The sequence below is a fragment of the Hemitrygon akajei genome, chromosome 12 (genome assembly GCF_048418815.1).
Source record: "Hemitrygon akajei chromosome 12, sHemAka1.3, whole genome shotgun sequence".
Classification (NCBI taxonomy): domain Eukaryota; kingdom Metazoa; phylum Chordata; class Chondrichthyes; order Myliobatiformes; family Dasyatidae; genus Hemitrygon; species Hemitrygon akajei.
In genome coordinates this window covers 73064970-73086851 of record NC_133135.1, presented here as the reverse complement: position 1 = coordinate 73086851, position 21882 = coordinate 73064970, and the positions used below count along the sequence as shown (strand labels likewise).

The 21882-nt window shown below is 38.6% G+C and overlaps 1 protein-coding gene across 1 annotated transcript in view; it reads left to right on the top strand.

The window, feature by feature from the left end:
* Nucleotides 1–414: 414 nt before the first annotated feature.
* The window catches only part of LOC140737211 (complement factor H-like), an 89105-nt gene continuing 67637 nt past the window's right edge, over nt 415–21882 (top strand). The window contains exons 1-5 of the mRNA XM_073063509.1: nt 415–560; nt 7010–7186; nt 10040–10145; nt 17658–17734; nt 18132–18329. Coding sequence (XP_072919610.1) covers nt 494–560; nt 7010–7186; nt 10040–10145; nt 17658–17734; nt 18132–18329 — 625 coding nt within the window. The 5' untranslated portion in view covers nt 415–493. The remainder of the gene's footprint in view (nt 561–7009; nt 7187–10039; nt 10146–17657; nt 17735–18131; nt 18330–21882) is intronic.

Below are 21882 nucleotides of genomic sequence, written 5' to 3'. Positions count from 1 at the left end.
ATCTGAATCCAACACCATCTTAAATTGAAACACTATGTCTCCAAGCCATAATCTTCAATATATCCAGCATGATCTTTACTAAATCCAATGTGCAGCTACAGAAGTTCAAAGGAAAGGTTTATTGCCATCTCAGAACAATTTGAACTTGGGAGTAAGTACACCTTTATCAGTTAGATCAGATTCAAATAAAAAGAGCATGTATTTGAAACATGATAATCCAAATTTAATTAACTGTTTTTATAAAACAATTAAAATGAATGCATCCACTATGAAATTATGCATGTGTCGAAAGTGCAATTTATTTCATTTACCAATATTTGGAATCATATTGTTGACATAATTTTAAGTTCATTCAACTAAAATGTTGATATTCAAACAGACAAGGAGTTAGATATTTACATTTGCAGTAAAACTTTAACAGATCAGTTTCAGTCTGTATTTCGCTAGTTCATCACAAGGCTACAAGTCTAAAACTTCCAATTTATCTTTCAAAATGAAACTAACATATTTTGTTATTCTTCTAGGCATGTTTGACAGTTCCTTTGCTCTTCAACCCATGGGTGAGTACCTCTAATTTTTCACAATGATATCCTTTAAAACTGGTACAAAAATAAGTACTTAGTAATTATTCAAGTATCGAACTACATGCTAATGTGCTTAGTATAAATTGTATAGTGCATTGCAATTCCTGTTCATACTTCATTGATTTCATCTCCCCAATTTTTCACTTAACAGTGAATATACCTTTAAAGTACCTAATGTCTCTGTAAAGTACTTTGTGACATGCTGAGGTTATGGAATGCCCTATGAAAATCTAAGTTTTAAATATAGAAATGAGTGGGCATAACTTGCATTGTGTGTTGTGTAATCTTGGTGCACTACAATAGTACAAATGGACAAAAAAAATTTTTTAGAATTAACCTTGTGCAAAGCTATTACCCTGAATGATAAAAAAATATTTATGGAACAGGAGCAAAATTTGGAACAAGACGTAAGTCCCACCAGTAGTACATGGTAAACACTGAAAATAAAGTAGCATTACTTTCATGAAGACCATTAAATTAACAATTAAAAGCATTAATGGTTCAATGGTTCCACTTCATCATAAAAGGAACTTCAGGATAGTTGAGTGTATTTAATTTCCAGGAACTGCAGATTTTCTCTTGTTTAGGATTGTTGTGATGATTTTAACAGAATTTCCAGGAAAATAGAATGATTGACCGTTTGAGGGTTGATCTCTTATCACACAGTTTTAGAATGCCCGATTGATATTGCCAGCATTTGCAAAACCTTTATACTTAACAGAGAAATGTGTTTGAGGTATAGTGATGATATCACGTCTGTAAGGAATGTATTTACAGTAAAAGAAACATTGTCATGTGCTCTTTTCAATCAGGAAAGGGACATTTAGCAACATGAAGATTTAGCAAATTTCCGTGTTAAGACCGTATCCTGGAAAGGTGTGATGAACTGTTGAGAAAAGCGTATTGGCAAGAAAGCTGGCAGAAATAGAAATGAATTCAGAGGATGGTATTTTGAATAAAATCAGATCAGACGCATTGATCTTGTGGATAGTCAGAGGCTTGTTTCCAGGGCTAAAATGGCAAACACAAGAGGGCGCAGTTTTAAGGCGCTTGGAAGTAGGTATGGAGGAGATGTTATGGGTAAGTTTTTTACACAAAGAGTGGTAAGTGAGTGGAATGGGCTGCTGGCGATAGTGGTGGAGGCGGATACGATAGAGTCTTTTAAGAGACTCCTGGATAGGTACATGGAGCTCAGAAAAATAGAGGGCTATGGGTAACCAAAGGTAATTTCTAAAGTAAGAACATATTTGGCACAGCATTGTGGGCTGAAGGGCCTGTATTGTGCTGTAGGTTTTCTATGTTTCTATATTTCTAATATAAAAAAGACACCAAAAACATGGGTATACCAGCAGACAAATGATTAAGAGGCTTGTTCTGATTACCAGCTTTGCTGTATCAATGCAGTAAATAATTTTGGTTGGAATGAATAAAAAGAGACAGATATTTAGTGAGACAATCAAGTGAAGGGGACTGCTTATATCAGTGGCTCAAATCTGTAAATAATATCTTGTGCAATATCTCCATCTGCTGGATAAACAGTAGCAACATCTATTAAAATACTGGGACCAGGAACAAGAAAATGGCAGATACTAGAATTAAAAAACAAAAAAATAAAAATTCTTGAAATTCTCAGCAGGTCTGGCTGCTTCTGTGAGAAGAGAAACAGCTTCAACATTTCAAGCCAAAGATCCCCTAAACAGGGCTCCCTGAATCAAAATGATGGCCTTTCTCATACCACAGATGCAGCCTGATCTGCTACTTCCAGCATTTTTCCTTCTTATTAAAGAAGTACATCTCAGCTGAGCAAATGTTTAGAATAGGCAACAAGTTCCTGAAATATGCACAAAATTCTATGATCTCTGCAGGCCAAAAACGTAATTACACCAACCATCAGAATTTTCATGGACAATCAGTAATAAAACATTTTTTGATATTTTCATTCTATTTTCTAAAAGACTTTGGTATATCTGAGTCATATGTTTTGTTACATAGAGTGTGGGTGTTAGAGAAGGTGATGGAATCAGATACAGTTACTACAATTAAGAGGTATTTAGATGGACACTTAAATAAGCAAGACGGAAGTATGTGGTGCTAATAGCGGCAAATGGGATTAGTGCAGATAGATGAGAGTCAGCACAAATATGCTGCAGCAAAAAGGGTATTTCTCTGCTTTCTAACTCCTTGATTCCATGACAGTGGGTTATTTCTAAAAAGTGACAAGTGAATTTAAAATTGAGGTGCAGAAGCCGTTATTGCAATTAACAAGATAGCAATCAACTTTAGTTGAAGAAGCACTGCCTCAACAATCATTAAAGAATATGGACATTATTTGGCAGTCTTAATGCACAGAGTTGGCTAACCAACATTGTAAAAATCTTTAGGTCGGAAAGTTGATCAGAAAGATTTACATGCAATAGATAAGATGAAAGTTAGGCCCTGTATGTTACCTCAACCTGAAAATAGAACTAAACTTCACTATCATTCAGCCAAGATGGTGCCAGTGAACCACGGTGACATGCTGCAGGCTGCTTTCAAAATTTCTAAATATACCTCTTCTGAATTGCATTCACTGCAATCTGGAAGCTTGTAATTTTTCTTCAAGCATGTATTTTTGATCTACCTTAATGAACTAGTAATTTTGCAATCTTCTGAAGGACTCAGCAGACTTAACTCTCTAGCATGCAGGTACAGCACCTTGCTAACTGGGCAGATAAATAGGTGAAGGTACATTGCCATAGCCAGAAGAGAGAGTGGAGGGGAGGACTCCAAGCCAGGCTTCAAACACTAAACAATGAATGTTCATCCACTAAGAATCTTGTTACCAAATGTACAATTGTGGGAGAAGAAGACTGAGGATCTACGGGCAAGGTTGCTGTATCAGAGGGAATTGAGGCATTGCTGTGTTCCATGTTTCATGGAGACATAGCTCTCTCCAAGCACAGAGGAATTGGTAATCAGACCCGAGAGTTTCTCGATATACCGGACAGACCAAATTGCTGATTTGAGGAAGGCAAAAGTGCGGGTCTGTGTTTCATGATAAACTCTGTGGTGGTCAAATGCAGCAGACTTGGTCTTGTTAAACTTTTGTTCCCTCATTCTGAAAGATCTAATGATTAAGTGCTGACTATTCTACCTATCAAGAGAATTCCTGTCCGCGATCCTGACTGCAGTTTATATACTGTCAAAAGCCAATGTTAATAAGGCACTAAAGTTATTGAATTCTGCCATCACCAAACAAGAAACTGTCCATCCCAAAGCATTTCAAATCATAGTCAAGGACTTCAATCAGGCTTGTTTGAAGAAATCTCTGACCAATTTGCAGCAGCATAAAACCTGCAGAACCAGGGTTCCTGTCACGGTAGATCTCTAGTTTGCTATCATTAGGAATGCCTACTCTTCCATGCCCAGACCCACATTTTGGGAAATCTGATTACTTGGCTGTCCTTCTCCTAGCTGAATACAGGCAGAGGCTAAAGAGAAAGGCACCATAAATAAGCACAACAAAGAAGTGGGTTGTGGGAGGCAGAGGAGCAGCACCAGGATTGCTTTGATTCGCTGGAGTAGGTCATGTTCAAGCACTTTTCAGAAGATCTGAATGAATACACTGTGGTTGTCGCTGACTTTATTAAAGCAGTTGTGGACAAGTACATCCCCACGAAGTCATTCACAGTCTTCCCCAGTCAGACGCTCTGGATGAACCACAAGATCCACAATCTGCTGAAGGCCAGATCAGTGCATTCAGCGTCTGGTAACCAAGTAAAATACAAGAGGTCCAAGTACTATCTCTGGCAAGCCAGCTCACATGCAAAGTGGCAATTCCAGACTAAACTTGAGTGGCAACTCGACAGCTGTGTCAGGGCTTGAATGCCATTACTTCTTACAAAGTGAAACCAAATGACATAGGTGACAACAAGTCTTCACTCCCAGATGAGCTCAATGCCTTCCATGGTCACTTTGACCATTGAAACATGGAAGAACCTTTGCAAACTCTTACAGCCCTCAATGACCCTCTGAGACTGATGTGAGATCATCCTTCAGGAGGGTAAACCCACAGAAATCAGTCTGCCCAGATGGGGTATCTGGCCGAGTACTAAAGACATATCAACTGGCTAGAGTGTTCACCAATATTTTTAACCTCTTGCTCCAGCGATCTAAGATGCCCACCTGGTTCAAGTAAGCTTCAGTTATATCACTGCCAAAGAAGAAAGTGGTAACCTGCTTCAATGATTATTGTCCAGTAGCACTTACATCCACTGTGATGAAGTGCTTTGAGAGGCTGGTGATGAAAGATATCAACTCCTGCCTGAGAAGCGATTTGGATCCACTCCAATTTGCCTATCAGTACAATAGCTCTACAGCAGATGCTAATTCATTGGCTCTTCACTCAAGCCTGGAACACCTAGACAGCAAAGATACATATATCAGGATGCTCTTTATCAACTACAGCTCAGCATTCAACGTGATTATCCCCTCAAACCTAATCAATAAGCTTCAAGATCTTGGCCTCAATATTTCCTTGTGCAACTGGATCCTTGACTTCCTCACTTGTAGACCCCAGTCAGTTTAGATTGGCAACAACATCTCCATTAGAATTTCCATCATCACAGGTGAACCACAAGGCTATGTGCTTAGACCCTGCTCTACTAACTTTATATTTATGACTGTGAGGCTAAGCACAGCTCCAATACCATATTTAAGTTTTCTGATGATGCCACTGTCATTGACCGAATCAACGATGGTGATGAATCAAAGGAGGGGATTGAAAATCTGGCTGAATAGTGCCACAACAACAGCCTCTCTCTCAAAGCATCATAACACAAAATGCTGGAGGAACTCAGCAGGTCAGGCAGCAGCCATGGAAATAGGAACTAACAGTAGATATTTTGAGCCATTTCTTCAGGACACACTTAATGTCAGCAAAGAGATAATTATTAACTTCAGGAGGAGGAAACCAAAGGTCCATGAACCAGTCCTCAACAGGGCATCAGCGGCCGAGAGGGTCAGCAACTTTAAATTCCTCAGTGCTATCATACCAGAGGAACTGTGCTGGGCCCAGCACATAAGTGCAGTTACAAAGAAAGCATGGCAGTGCCTCTATTTCCTTAGAAGTTTGCAAAGATTTGGCATGACATCTGAAACTTTGACAGCTATCTATAGATGTGTGGTGGAGAGTTTATTGACTGGTTGCATCATGGCCTGGTATGGAAACACCAATGCCCTTGAATGGAAAATCCTACAAAACATAGTGGATACAGTCCAGTCCATCACAGGTTAAGCCCTCCCCACCATTGAGCACATCTACATGGAACACATTCGCTAGGAAAGCAGCATCCATCATCAATAAACCCCACAACCCAGGCTATGCTCTCTTAATGCTGCCATCAGGAAGAAAGCACAGGAGCCTCAGGTCTCACACCAACAGGTTCAGAAACAGTCAATACCCCTCAAATATCAGGCTCTTGAACCGGGGGGGGGGGGATATAACTTCACTCAACTTCACTCACTGCATCAGTGAACTGTTCCCCCAACCTATACACTCATTTTCAAATTCTCTTCCTTTTATGTTCTCAATATTTATTGCTTTATTAATTTATTATTATATTATTCTTCTCTTTCACATTTGCACAGTTTACACATTGTTTTCTTTTGTCTGTCCTGCCAGGTGTGTCTTTCATTGATTCTATTGTGCTTCGTCGATTTATTGTGTATGCCGGCAAGAAAGCAAATCTCAGGGTTGTATGTGCTGACATACTGTATATGCAATTTTATAATAAATTTACTTTGAAATTTGAAACTGTCATTAATTACCAACTAAGTATTTTCAGTTAAATAAACTTTGGGGCCCAATCAGTTTATAAGATCTCTTGGGGGGCAGGGGGAGGAACAAGAATTTTCCAACGATTTATCAAAATACTGAATACATACCGGCTCATAATAATGTGTTATCTTGTTTTAAGTTTGGCAATAAAAGAGGAGAAATGTAAAATTCTACACGTAATTTAAAATTTTGGCTACAATAAAAACAAAGCAAATGCATATGTATATTTGCAAGTTTAAAAATAAACCTTTACAGAAAGAAGTCTTTACAAAAGTAGTCATAAGAAAGAAAGATTCAATTAATTGAAAGTATCAAACAGAATTTTTTTCAGAGGAAAATAAAATTAAGGGTTAAAATAAGGAGAACCATGTGGTTTAAAGGGAAGAAATATAGAATGAGTAAATTCTCTGTTCGAATAATGTTCAGGAAATATAAGAAATTGTTGAATCTGTGCAGATCTTGTGTGGTTTTGGCTGCTTAGGTGAGCATAAAACCCAAATATTTTTTATAATACTTGCACGTAATATTTTTGCTATTACCTAGTCAATTATACATAAGCTTTATATAATCATAACTAATATTGAACTTAACCTTTTTCTTACATTAGAATGCAGCCAACCTGAACGAATTAAAAATGCAGCGCCTAGATTGAGCACCAGAAATAATCGTTATCCTCATAATTCTTTCGTAACTTATCAATGTGATTCAGGATATGTGGGTATTTTACGATTCATGTGTGTGGATGGACAATGGATCAAAGACAATCCAGACCTTGTTTGCAGTTGTAAGTGAGACTAAGACATAGATATTTATTTGATTTCATTATTCTACTTAAAAATAATTTGTTAATTCAATATGTAATACAAGGTAGTGGCCTAAGCTGCATAGATGCAATGCATCCTCTGGTGGTTTCATGCTGTTTAAGATAAAACTTGGGAAAAATAAAAAAAATCCTGTCCTGTTTCCAAGAACTAATTTTGCTAGTTAACAAGATCATGGCTAATCTGAATGTACACTCAACACTGAATCTCATTTATCAAACAATCAACTGAGAATGATATGTTAATTTTTTTGTATTTAGCAGTAAACAAGATAATTCTAAATTTCTACTTGTAATTTAATATTTTAGTTACAATAAAAACAAAGCAAAATGCTAAATGTATACATAAGCTTAAAAATTAATCTTTACAGAAGTAAGTTTTTATAAAAAGCTGTCGGGATTAGAAAGGATCAATTAATTGAAAGTGTAAAATAGACATTTTTCACAGTAAAAATATTTATTAAATACCTATCGACTTCTGTCCTAAAAGTACTCAAAGACTCTGCTTCCACAGCTCTTTGTGGACAATAGTTCCAAAGACTAAAAGAATTTCACTTGAGCTCTATCTTAAAGTGATGACCACTTGTTCTGGATTCTTCCTCAAAGGGAAATCATTGTCTCCACATCCTCTCCATCAAGACCCCTTATGCTCTTATCATCCCCTACCATTTTCCTAAACTCCAACAGATATGAAGACTAAGCTGCACAGTCTTCCTCACAAGGCGGTTAACTCATTCCCAGTGCAACCTTTTCCAAACTGTTTCCAATATACTAACACTCTTCCTGATGTAAGAAGACTGATACTGTACATTCTGCACCAGATTTGGTATCACCAGAGACTTATGCAATTGAAGGAAATCATCACCACTTTTGTATTAAATTCTCTTAGCAATAAACCATTAGAACTCTCTTAGCTTTCTTAATTAACTTCTGCACTTGCATACAAGCCTGCTGAGAATCACATCTACAGTAAGACGGACTGATCCCTATGCAAGTCAGATTTCTGAAATCTCTCATTATTTAGAAATTTTTCATATATTTTGGCTTTCTTGTCAAAATGTAGCATTTCACATTTTCTCATACTCCATTTTCAAAATTGTTGCAGACTGTATAACCTCTCTATAGCTTCATTTTGTCCTCTTCACAACTTACTTTCCCAACCGTGTTTGAAGTCAGCACATTTTTCTTTGGACCTTTCATCCAATTCTTTCATATAAATTATAAAATGTGGAGACCCCAGGAATAAGTCCTGCTGCACATACAGTAACTCATTACATCTCACCAACCAGAAGGTGGTTCATTAATGGCTACTCTGTGTTTCCTCTTAACCACTCAGTCTTCTTTCCACAGCTCTATGTTACATCCTATCCCTCCAACTTCCTTTCCTACAGCACCTTCAAATGTGTTCTTGAATCCTCTGGGATAGAACAGTGATGCTGCAGATGGTGCATCTTCCTCACGCATCCAACTGCAATCACTTGATAATATGCACCAGTATTGTCTGCTGTTTAAGATTACCTTGAGGGCCAGCATGGGTACCTTGGCTAAATGGCATCATTTAATGTCATAAGGAAAAATGGAAATTAAAAGCTGTGAAGAGGACTCTGGTTAATTTTTCTTGCCGTAATATATATCCCCTTTAAAGGACTTTAATTAGTACTGGACAATTTCAATAATAGACCTCTGCATGTTCATATTATGTTTTTTTCAATACTAATATATTGATCATTTATTTAATAAATAGCTAAGAAACTTAACATAAGAACATAAGAACATAAGAGATAGGAGCAGGAGTAGGCCAATCGGCCCCTCAAGCCTGCTCCGCCATTCAACAAGATCATGGCTGATCTAGTGAAAACTCTAGTTTTCACCGAATCCCACAAGGCAACAGTGCCAACCAACAGGGCACCATGCCGCCCATTTTATTTTATTATTCATCCCGCCCAAACCCATGTGATCACCCGGGGGGAAAAAACCGAGTTACCAATTGAGGAGAAAAAATCTGGAAAATTCCTCTCCGACCCATCCAGGCTATCGAAAACTGGTCCAGGAGATCACATGGCTGATCTAAACCTAGCCTCATGTCCACTTACCTGCTCGCTCACCGTATCCCCTAATGCCATTTTTATCCAGGAAAGTGTCTATCTCTGTTTTGAATTTATTGAGTGTAGTAGCTTCCACAGCTCTCTGGGGCAGTAAATTCCACAGCCCCACTACCCTCTGAGTGAAGAAATTTCTCCGCATCTCAGTCCTGGAACGGCATCCCCTTATTTTAAGATTATGCCCCCTAGTCCTAGTTTCACCCATCATTGGGAACATTCTCCCCGCATCCACCCGATCAAATGATTTTTGATTAATGATTAATCATTTTAACTTAAATGATTTTTTTTATTTAGAAGACTGGGGGTAATCCTATTGAATATAAGATCCTTGGTGGGTAGGTGGGGATGGTGCTGACTGCTGCTGTGATGTTTCCACTAGGAGAATCTTGAACTAGGCGACAGAACATTGAACCAAGAGTTAGGGGTAACATAAAGGAGGTGATAAATATTTGAAAAAACAGCAAATTGAAAGGTATGGAAAAATTGGCACAAAAGAGGCCTAGAATGGATTAGCCATAAGCTTATTGAACAGGGCAGGTTTGACGGACTGGTGGCCTACTCCTGCTCCTATTACCTTGTGTTCTTTTGGTACTCATTGCAATATTTTAATATGCATGATATTAGATAATAAATATCAAATTCTATTGACTATTCTGTACTGATAAAACTGCCAATTAATGTTCACGACTATTTCAAACCCAATGTCAAACATTAGTAAAGCGTTGTGGAACTCCAGAAGATGTTTTACATGGATCATTTAAACTGATACAAGGTGAAGATTTGGTGTTTGGCGCACGCATTGAATACATGTGCGATGAAGGGTAAGGAGTAAATTTTAACAATCTGATTTTATTGCTTTCTAGGAGAAAGAATGGGTACACGTGACAACGTAATTTCTATGAAGGGAATTTCAATAATACTGGCCAAATATTGAAGGGCCTAGGTAGATGGACATAAGAGGATATTTCCATTTCTGGGGCAGTCAAGGACCAGAGGGCACAGCCTCAGAATACAAGGGCAGACATCCCACCTCTCCCAGAAGTTCCGGGACTCTCCCGCAAATTGATAGTAGCTCCCTGACACCCACAAATGATATACAAAATCCCGGAAATCGATTTTTGGGAGAGCGAGAGTGAGGAAGCAGGGGAGCAGAGGAGTGGGAGAGGGAGAGGTGAGTTTAACAGGCGTCATTCGTTCATTAGCATAGCTAACGTTATTTAAACTAGCTGGTTAGCTGCTAAGGAGCCACTCTGTTGCAGACATCTCACCTCTCCCGGGAGTCTCCCACAAATTGATGGCACTACCTCCCTGAAATGAGTTTTTGCAGGGTGGGATGTCTGCAAGGGCGTCTATTAGGACAGAGGTGAGGAAAAATTTCTTGAGCTAGAGGGTGGTAAATCATTGTCAAAGACGGTTGTGGAGTCTAGATCATTTGATACAGTTAAAGCAGAGGTAGGTAGGTTCTTGATGAGGAGGAAAGTCAAAGGTTATGGGGAAAAGTCAGGAGAATAGGGTTGACTGGGAAATTACCAAATGGCAAAGTAGACTCAATGGGCTGATGCCCTAATTCTGCTCCTGTTTTATAGTCTTTTAGACCTATGGTCTCTTATTACTATTTTGATGAATTGGTCAATGAATGTAATATTATCCATTCTATTGTACATAGAACATAGACTATTACAGCACTGAACAGGCCCTTTGGTACACGATGTTGTGTTGACTTTTTAATCTACTCTAAAATCGTTCTAACCTTTCCTTCTTCCAACACTGTCCTCCATTTTTCTGTCATCCATGTATCTATCTATAAGTTTCTTAAATGTCCCTAATATATCTGGCTGTACCACCAGCCCTAGCAGAGCTTTCCACACACCCTCCATTCTCTGTGTGAACAACTTACCTCTGACACCTCCTTATACTTTCGTCCAGTCACTGTAAAATTATGCCTCTTTCTATTAGACATTTCTGCCCCGGGGAAAAAAAGTCTCTTGCTATCAACTCTATCTATTGCCTCTTTTCACCTCTATCAAGTCACCATCAGGTCACTTTGTGCCAAAGAGCAAATCCCAAGCTCGCTCAACCTATCTTCATAAGACATTCCCTCTAGTCCCTCTGGTCTAAATCTCCTCTGCATCCTCTCTAAAGTCTCCACATCCTTCCTATTATAAAATGAGCACAATATTCCAAGAGTTGTCTAACCAGGGATTTATGGAGTAGAAACATTATCTCCTGGCTCTTGAACCTAAGTGACAGCTAGCAGCTTTGAGGGATTTATGGACATGGATCTCAAGATCCCGCTGCTCTCCCACACTGCCAAGAAACCTGACATTAATCCTGTTTTCTGGCTTCAAGATCGAGCTTCCAAAATTAATCAATTCATTTTTTTTTCAGGGTGAATTGTATCTGTGATTTATCAGCCAACTCTGCATCCTGCCAATGTCCAATTGCAACCTACAACAACTCTCCACACTATCTACAACTCCACCAAATTTTGTGTCATCTGCAACCTTATTAACCCACCCTTTTACTTCCTCATCCAAGTCATTTATAAAAATTACAAAGAGCAGGGGTCCAAAAACAGATTCCTGCAGAACACCTCTGGCCATTGACCTCCAGGCAGAATACACTCCATCTACCACCCTGTGCTTTCTATGGACAGCTGTGTCCATGCAGTTTCCTTGTATCCCATGGCTTCTGACATTCTCAATAAGCCTACCATGGCAAACCTTACTAAAATCCATATACATCACATCTACTGCTCAATCTTCATCAATGTGCTTTGTCAAAGAATTCAATCAGGCTCGTGATTGTCCCTCTTTCAAAGCCATGCTGACTGTCCTTAATCAGGCTATCTTTCTCCATATTCTCATAAATCCTGTCTCTAAGAATCTTCTCCAATAATTTGCCCTCCTCTGATATAAAACTCATTGGTCCATTACTCCCAGGGTTATCCCTAACTCCCTTTATTGGACAAAGGAATAATATTGGCCACCCTCTAGTCATCTGGTGCTACTCCTGTGGCCAGTGAGGATGCAAAGATCATCACCAGAAATGCAGCAATCTCTTTCCCTACAACCAGTAGTAATCTGGGATATATCCCGACTGGTCCCAGGGACTTATTTATCCTAATGATTTTCAAAAGTTCTATCACATCCGTTTTCTAAACATCAATATGTTCAAGCACATCAGCCTCTTTTACAATGTATTCACAAAGCTACAGGCTCCATCTCACTGGTGGATACTGATGCAAAGTATTCATTAAGGACATCTTCTATCTCCTCCAACTCCATGCACATGTTTCCTCAACTATACCTGATCGGACCTACCCTCAATCTGGACACCCTTGAGTGCTTCACATACATGTAGAGCACCTTGGGATTTTCCTTAATTCCACTTGCCATGGCCTTCACATCTCTTCTAGCTTTCTTGTCCATTCTTCAGTTCCTCCCTGGCTGCCTAGAGCCTCAGAGCCCTATCTGATCCTTGCTTTCTGAACCCTAAGTAAGCTGCTTACTCTCTCTTGTCTAGATGTTCCACATCTCTTGTCAACCACTATTTCTTCACCCTACCATCTGTTCCCTGCCTCAATGTGACAAACCTATCCAGAACCCCCAGCAATAGCTCCCTAAACAACCTCCACATTTCTGGTACACTTATTCTCAATTTATGCTCCCCAGATCCTGCCTAAAAGCAATATGCTTCCAACTCCCTCAAATAAGTACTTTCCCATACTATCTGCTTCTATCCATCTCCAAGGTGAAACTAAAGGCCAGGGAGTTGTAGGCACTAAACAAAAATGTTCAACTGACGACCAACTTGGTTCATTGTCCATCACCAAATCCAATATGTGTTTCCTCTAGTCGGCCTGTCTACATATTGAGTCAGGGATCTTTCATGGACACAACTAACAAATTCCATCCAATCCAAAACTTTTGCACTGAGGAGGTACCAATTAATATGAGGGAAGTTAAAGTCTCCTGTGACAACAGCCCTCTTATTTTTTGCATCTTTCCAAAATCTGCCTTCTGATCTGTTCCTCAGTGCCTCTGTTGCTATTAGGGAGTCTATAGAATACCCCCAATAGAGTGATTGCTCCTCTCCTCTTTCTCACTTCCACCCATTCTGTTTCAGTAAATAATCCCTAGTAAAGTCCTTCCTTTCTGCAGCTGTGATCCTATGAACGAGGCACTGCACAAGATCAGGAAAAGCTGCAGAAAGTATATCTAACACAAGAGGGCACAGTTTTAAGGTGGTTGGAAGTAGGTACAGAGGAGATGTCAGGGGTAAGTTTTTTACACAGAGAGTGGTAAGTGCGTGGAATGGACTGCCGGTGACGGTGGAGGAGGCAGATATGATAGGGTCTTTTAAGAGACTCCTAGATAGGTACATGGAGCTTAGAAAATTAGAGGGCTATGGTATCCTTAGGTAATTTCTAAGTAAGTACATGTTCAGCACAGCATAGTGGGTCGAAGGGCCTGTAATGTGCTGTAGATTTTCTATGTTTCTATATTTCTAAAGCAGTAAACTCAGCCAGCTCCACCATGGGCACTACCTCACTATTTTTCTTCTACCTTTTCTCCTACTTATTTTATTTAATTTTTTACAGTATATGTATATATATATGTGTGTGTGCGTTTTTATATATATACGTTTATATATGTTATGGTAATTTATAGTCTTCATTTAATTATGTATAGCAATAGCAATGTATTACTGCTGCAAAACAATAGATTTCATGATACATGCCAGTGACATTAAACCTAATTCTGATTCTGATCTACCTGTACGTCAACTGCTCCATCCTCTAAACTGTCACTTTGGATCCTATACCCTTGCCAAACTAGTTTGAGCCTTCCCCATTAGCTCTAAAAAATCTGCCACAAGGATTTTGCACCTCCCCCACAAGTTCAGGTGTAACAATTCCATATTTTTAAAAAGCCATACCTTCCCCAGAAACCTTGCCCCTATGCACCAATTCCTCAGCCACGCATGTATCTGCCAAGTCATCCTATTCTTACCCTCACTGGGAGGTAGCAAAGGCAGAAATCCAAAGATGACTCCCCTTGAGATCCTGCTTTTCAGCTTCCAACAAAACTCCCTATATTCTCTCTTCAAGACCTCATCCTTTTCCTGCCTATGTCATTAACACCAATATGTACTATGACTTCTGGCTGCTCAACCTCCCCTTTTAGAATGTTGTGACCCTGATCTGAGATGTCCCTAACTCTGGCACCTAGGAAGCAATATACCATCTAGGTGTCTTTTTCATATCCACAGAATCTCCTGTCTGCTCTCCTAACTACTGAATCTCCTATCATCACAGCACTCCCCTTCTCCCTCATTCCTTTCTGAACTACAGAACCAAAGGACCTGGTGTCTGTGGTTTTCCCTGGTAGGTCACCCCCTCTCCACAAGATTAATATCCAAAGTGGTATACTTGTAATTGAAGGGAATGGCCACAGGGATCCTCTGCACTGTCTGCCTCTTCTCTTTCCCTCTCCTGACAGTCACCCAGCTACCTGCTTCCTGCAATTTAGGGGTGACCATCTTCCTGTAGAGCTTATCTATCTCTTCCTCCTTCTCCTGTATGAGCCATGGGTCATACACCTGTAGCTCCAGTTCCTTAACACAGTCTGTAAGAAGCTACAGCTGAGTGCATTTCACACAGATGTGGTTATCAGAAAGACTGGGGACTCTCCCAGAATTCCCACATCTGACACGAAGAACACTAAACCTGAACCCATTTTCACTGCACTAGCTATACTCTAGTATACTCAAAGAAAGATAAATTCAAAACAATCATGTAATTAATCACAAACATCTGCAGAAATCTGCAGATGCTGCAAATTCACAGATTTCTCTAACTTCCGTTAATACCCCCCTCCCCTTCTTACCCCAACCCTTATTTATTTATTGATTATTTTCCCCATTTTTTCTTTTCTCTCTTTTGTCTCTCTCTGTCCCTCTCACAATCACTCCTTGCTTGCTCTCCATCTCCCTCTGGTGCTCCCCTCCACCTTGCTTTCTCTCTAAGACTCCCATCCCATGATCCTGTCCCTTCTCCAGCTGTGTATCCCTTTTGCCAATCAGCTTTCCAGCTTTTAGCTTCATCCCTACCCCTCCTGTCTTCTCCTATCATTTCCAATCTCCCCCTCCCCCTCCTACTTTCAAATCTCTTACTCTCTCTTCTTTCAGTTAGTCCTGACGAAGGGTCTCGGCCCGAAACGTTGACTGTACTTCTTCCTATTGATGCTGCCTGGCCTGCTGCATTCCACCAGCACTTTGTGTGTGTTATGTAATTAATCATTTTGTTTTACACTGAGATGCAGATTGTGTTCTGTCTGAATCATAATTTTGAGTATACTTTTACATTGGCATTTATCATGGAGATAACCTATGTAATTTTTTGTTGTAATACCATATATGTAAATCAAATAACAATGAAAGTTGATTCTGATATTTACAATGAATGTAATACATCAGCAGTTTTGTCTTCATAAATCATACTTGAATAATCAATTTGGTGCTATTTGAAAGAAAAATCCTGCCTTTTCTCAGTAATTACAATGCATAATCCCAGAACAAGCTTTAAATATGCTTATGAAAAAGGGCTATATATTTCACAGTAACCTTTTATTTATTTCACCATTTTCAGTGAGGTTTTTGATGTTTTAATGACTGAATTGCCAGTGTCAATGTTTGGTCTTGATGTTCCTGCTGAGTTATAACTTTTAGTTGAAGCTACATCCTGGAATTGAACATATAGTATGTATCTGAAAACCACTGGCCCTATTATGCTAGTTCTACCAACACCTTTTCCTAGAATGTTTTTCAAAATCACATGGACAAAAAGGTGAATTTTTTTCAAAATTGCAAAAAACTGGGAGATATATAAGAATGAAATTGACTCATTGAGGTCTTTTATTTATTCTGTATGTTTGAAGCTGAGAGATCATTACTCCAGTGCAGTCAAATCCAGTGAATTCTTTCTTGTTTCTTTAAAGTCCAACAAGACTTTCTTCAAGTGCTTGTCAAACACATTGCCAACCACAGTTCTTCCAAGGGCAATGGCAATTAACTCTCCAAAGTTGTTAATCATGGCACCAAAGGCTATTCTGTATCATCTGGTGATCATCTATGTACTTGATCATTCAACATTACACTTTACATGAAAGGAAAGGGAGTCCACACTCTCAGTGTTCAGCTAGTAATGATCACTTAAGTTGAAGCCTACTATTCTGGAGGCTTCATGCTACTATGCAGCATCCTGGTTTGATAAGTCAGTTTCATCCATCAATGCAATGAAATGAAAGTCCACTAAAGGCTCATTACTCGACTTCCCAAGTTATGTACACTTGCCAAGCACCACCAACTACAATTTCTTTCCTCCCAAAGATGCTGATCAAGCTGCTAAATTCCTCCAGCAGATTGCCTGTACCTCCAATGTCTGAATACATGAAGTTGCGATCTTTCCCAGCTTTCTCTTTCTTGCTTTATAATGGTTATAAATATAATGGTTGCATAACAAACAAAAATCAGCCACAATTCATCTTCTCTATATGGGGAATAATATACCTTAATTTCTTTGAAGTCACTTTAAGCCACACAAGACAGAAGTGTTCTTTTGCTCAGTACAGTTGAGTATTGAAAGCTAATGCATGTAAAAATCAATGAGCTAGAAAGCTAGTCAATGATTTGATAATGTAAAGTCAATAGTAAAAGTCTTGAACTTCTCACTTAAAGTTGTAGACTTGTCCTTTCCAACTGTACTCAATTATAGTTCTATCTTGCAAAGGAATTAAATCTCTGACCCTGTGTCAGTTTAGTCCTGGTGCAGAATCTATGAGCCCATTGACTTCAAAGGAAAGTGGTGAGAAAAGGGTAAGAGAAGATATTAGACAAGAAGATGAATTTCTATACAAGAAAGTTCCTTAGACTAAAAAATATGGATAACAAATTTCATTCAATTAATCTTACATTCTTAATGTTGAAATGACTACTTTCAAGCTCAGACAATTAGTTGCTGGTTTATTTAATGGAGAAAGAAGAATTGATTTCAAAATCCTAAGAAAACCAGATACATTGCTGGAAATTTTAGCTTTTGCACATCACTGCTTTTGTTACATCTTAAGAAGATAATTTCTATGAAAAATGATATTGGGGATTTGTAGTTGAAAATGGCACCTGTAGCCAGCCAGTCCATTGCAATACAATTTGCAGCTCGAGTAAGGTTGAATAATTGCCCTTTCTGTGTTTCTCTGTTGATACCTTATAATGACATCCATCCACTTTTAAAGAATGAAATATACTCACTATTTATATCTGTCCTTTTAAAGGTATCAGCTGGTGGGTACAAGAAATTACAGTGATTGTGAGCTATCTGGCTGGAGTGGTCATGCCCCATATTGTGAAGGTAAAGAAAAGATAAATATTAAATAATGTCACCAATAATTTGTAATGGATTATTACTATGAGATAAAACACTGAATAAAATATAGCAATCTCAAAACACAGAGCTTGCAAATTCAGTCCTTTATAGAGTGGAATGTGACTAACATAATTTCTTTGTGAAATTACACCACTCTAGAAGTGTGGGTATTTTCAGTAGTAAATTCCTTAAGAATGGATGTATAGTTTCCATGTCATGTATAAACATTCAGGTCTATCTTTCCATGCAGACTAACAATCATTTTGCATTTTCAAATTTCCTCTTCAAACCTTGATGAGCAATGGAAAAGGAAACAGTCGACACTCTTGGAATATTTTGCATTTGATGTGAAAATAGTAGTAACGTTGCCTGTGTTTTACAGTAAAGACCTGTCCACCGGTGAATAACCCTGAAAATGGAAGGATTGCAGAACCAGGCTTTTTTGACAATGATCATGATTATCCTTTTGGCTCCTTCCTGAGATTTGAGTGCAATTCTCCTGATCTGGAAATTCATGGGGCTAGCCAAATTTATTGTTTACAAAATGGAACATGGAGTAATCCTGTACCCAAATGCAAAGGTAAGATTCAGTGTTCATCTGTTGACTAAACTTCACTAAAGCTTCTTATCTGACATTCACAAAAAGGAACCAAACCTCAGAAATGCAAGCAAGATGAATTTATACTATTATTCAAGCTTGCTCTACCATTCCATGAGATCATAGATGATCTTTAATCATGCCCTATTTTCCTTTCTATATATCTTGATTCTTAACAGGGTAAAACATTTTGATGATGCACTGCCACCTGAAACTGGAATCTCATTTATCTAAGTTCTAAATGCTAATCTTTTCTTCCTCAACCTCTCAATAATCCAGCAAGAGAAAACAAGTTTGAATCATCTCCCCAAAAAATCCATTCATAATAATGTATTCATATTTTTTCCAAACCACAGCAAGAGTAGATGAACTTTTCCTTACAAAAAATCCTTCATCCCAGAAATCAATCTATCCAATCAAAACTGCAACACATCAAAATCTTCTATAACTATAGAAACCAAAATTAGTGTTGGATGCTGATGTGAGCCTTCCTGTAGGAGAAAATCAAATTCAGAACAACTCAGTTTTCAAATCATGATCTGTCCTCATCAGTATATTACTAGCCATTTCTTATGGGAAAATATCAGAAATCCTGCTTGGAGATATTTCTCTCCATACTCATCATTCACGTTTAAGACTCCCACACAAGCATGGAAGTTCCAGATTTACTGGCCACATCATTGGCAGAATTTACAAAGCTGATTCTAGGGATGTCAGATACAAAGAGAAATTGATTAGACTAGCCCTTTATTTTCTACAATTTTGAGAAATGAAGGAATGTCTTCTTGAAGCGTTAAGATTTTTTACTGAACTTGACAGGCTATATAAGCACAGAGATTCCCCTATTTGAGGAATCTAAAACCACAGTCTCAGAATACGGGAATGTCAGTTTGCACTGAGATGAAGAGGAATCTCTTCACTTAGAAGATGGCAAATACTTGGAATTTTCTATCCTAGAAGACTACGAAGGTTCAGTTGTTGAGTTCATTCAAAACCAAGATCAATAGATTTCTCCATTATATAGAAAAACAAAAGATCTAACATTTAGAATTGGGATGAATTTGAGCAGCATGTTGACAATGGTAGGTCTGTAAAAGCCAAGTTAAGACTGAGGTAAATTATCAGCAAATAAAGGCAGTTTTCCACTAGCAAGAAGTTCTCTATGATTCTATTTTATCCTGTACACACAGAGTTGAGGACCTTAAACATTTCTATGCCTAAATTATTCCCTCTCATGCAGCAATGGATCTTGGTAACTTAACCAACAATTTTCATTTAGAGATAGCCCAATCAATGTAATGCAATTTTTCTTTCCCAGATATAGCATAAGCCTATTAAAAATAAAATTGGTATTTCATGGATGTTTCCAAGTCATTTTGCAGCAGACATTTGTTCGATTTAACAAAAGAAACTCATAACTAGGTTAAGGAGAAGAATAAGGTCAAACTTTCTTAATTACTTGGAAAAGTTTTGTACAAGGAAATTGTAATTCAACATGAAGACGTAATAGAACCAAAACATTATTCATTCCAAACAAGAGCGACAATGTTTTAACAATACCACTTTTGCTGTTTAAACTACACACATTTTGATCTTTTCTATTGAATAATCTTATGAAGTATTCTTGTTCAAAGTGCAATCATTCTGTAAAGTCACGTGGATCTGCTCAGTATACTTTTCATACATGTCAAAATCCAATTCACACCAGATTTTTGTAACCAGGTTAGTGCAAGAGCAATGGCAAAGCTTTTTCAGGTTAATACATTTAATAGTCTGGACTTATGAAGGGTTATATGAAGAACAGAATTGTATTTCAATTTAAAAATCTATTTGCATACTGTTCTTGTTGCCCCATTATAGGAAGGATGTCAAAGCTTTGGACAGGGTGCAGAGCTTTACGAGAATGTTGTGTGCTATAACAAGAAGTTGGACAAACTTGGGTTGTTTTCTATGGAGGCTGTGGGGATATCTGGTAGAGGTTTACAAGATTATGATAGGCATAGGTGGAATTGACAAGGAGTATCTTTTTCCCAGGGTTGAAATATCTAATTCCCGAGGGTATGCATTTAAGGTGATGGGGGTAATTTTAAAGGAGATGTGTAGAGCAAGTTTTTTTACACAGAGAGTATTGGATGCCTGAATTGCATTGCCTGGGGCAGAGGAAGAGGCAGAAACATTAGGGACTGTTAAGAGTCATTTAGATAGGCATGTGAATGGGAGGAAAATGGAAGGATATGGACCTTATGTAGGCAGAAGAGATTAGTTTAGTTGGTCATTTGGTGACCAATTTACTTGGTCTGGCACAATACTATGGGCCGAAGCACCTGTTCTTGTGCTGTACTGTTCTATGTTCTATGTGCTATGTGCTAAGGTTAGTATTTATGGTAGAACTATTTCGGTTGGAATGCGACTTTGCTTTGTGCATTGGAAATGTGGAAACTGTTCAACAAGGACAGACCTGAAGGAGTAATACCCTGCAGCTGATCTTCAGCAAGGTTAGAAGCACAATGAAACTAGTAAAAGTTGTTGCCCTATTTCATGAAATACCTGGCTGAAGCAACCTTTAGCTATCATGCATATGTAAATAAGGAACCTAAATTTTCAGGAACCTTACAGTAGTTGGATCCTTGCCCCACTAGATCCCCTCCCCCTCCTAGCTGCCCATTCCACCTCCCCTATTTGGTTCAATGATCGATTTTCTTTCTTTCATCAGATTCTATCATCCATAGCACTTTGTTACCACCACACATCACCTTCAACCTCTGTTGCTACTTCCAACAACAGAGTTGTTCCCTCCTCCACCTGTCCATCACCCTTCCTCACCTGGATCAATCAATCACTTGCCAGCTCTGCTCCACCCCTTCGCCTCATCGCATTTCCCCCTACTCTTTCAGTTCAGTTGAAGGATCTTGGCCAAGCATGTCAACTGTCCATTTCTCTCCGCAGATGCTGCCTGAACTCCTGTGTTTGTCCAGCTGAGCTTTTTTTTTTAGGTTGGACTTAGAGGCTGGCTTCACTCTCAATTTTTCAACTGTACCTTTGGCTTTTACAGCAGTTGCAAGAAGAATGACTGTTTTTATGACTATAACACAGTTTCTGTGAGGGCGATGATACTGTGGTGAATCTGCAACTCTTTCTAAGGGTAACTGCCAGCTTGCGTTTGACCCTTTTCCATCACAGTGTTTATATTTCATATTTCCTCACTGCACTGTATTCCCATCAGCCCATCAGGTCCATGACAGTGCTCAGACTGATCTCATTCTCATTTCCCTTACACATGCTCTTTCATAGCTGCCTGGTTTCACTTTTACTCATCTATAAAATGGTCATTTTCAGTGGCCAATTAACCTAACAACCATCACCTGTTTAAGTTAGAAGCATGGAAAACAGTAGCAGGCCATTCAGCCCAGCTGGCCTACTGCACCATTCAACATAATTAGGTTGATTATCCACTTGAGCTCCCTGTTCTTGCTTTCTTCTGTATTCATTGATCTATTCAGCATTAAGAAATATATCAATGGTTCAATTTAATATC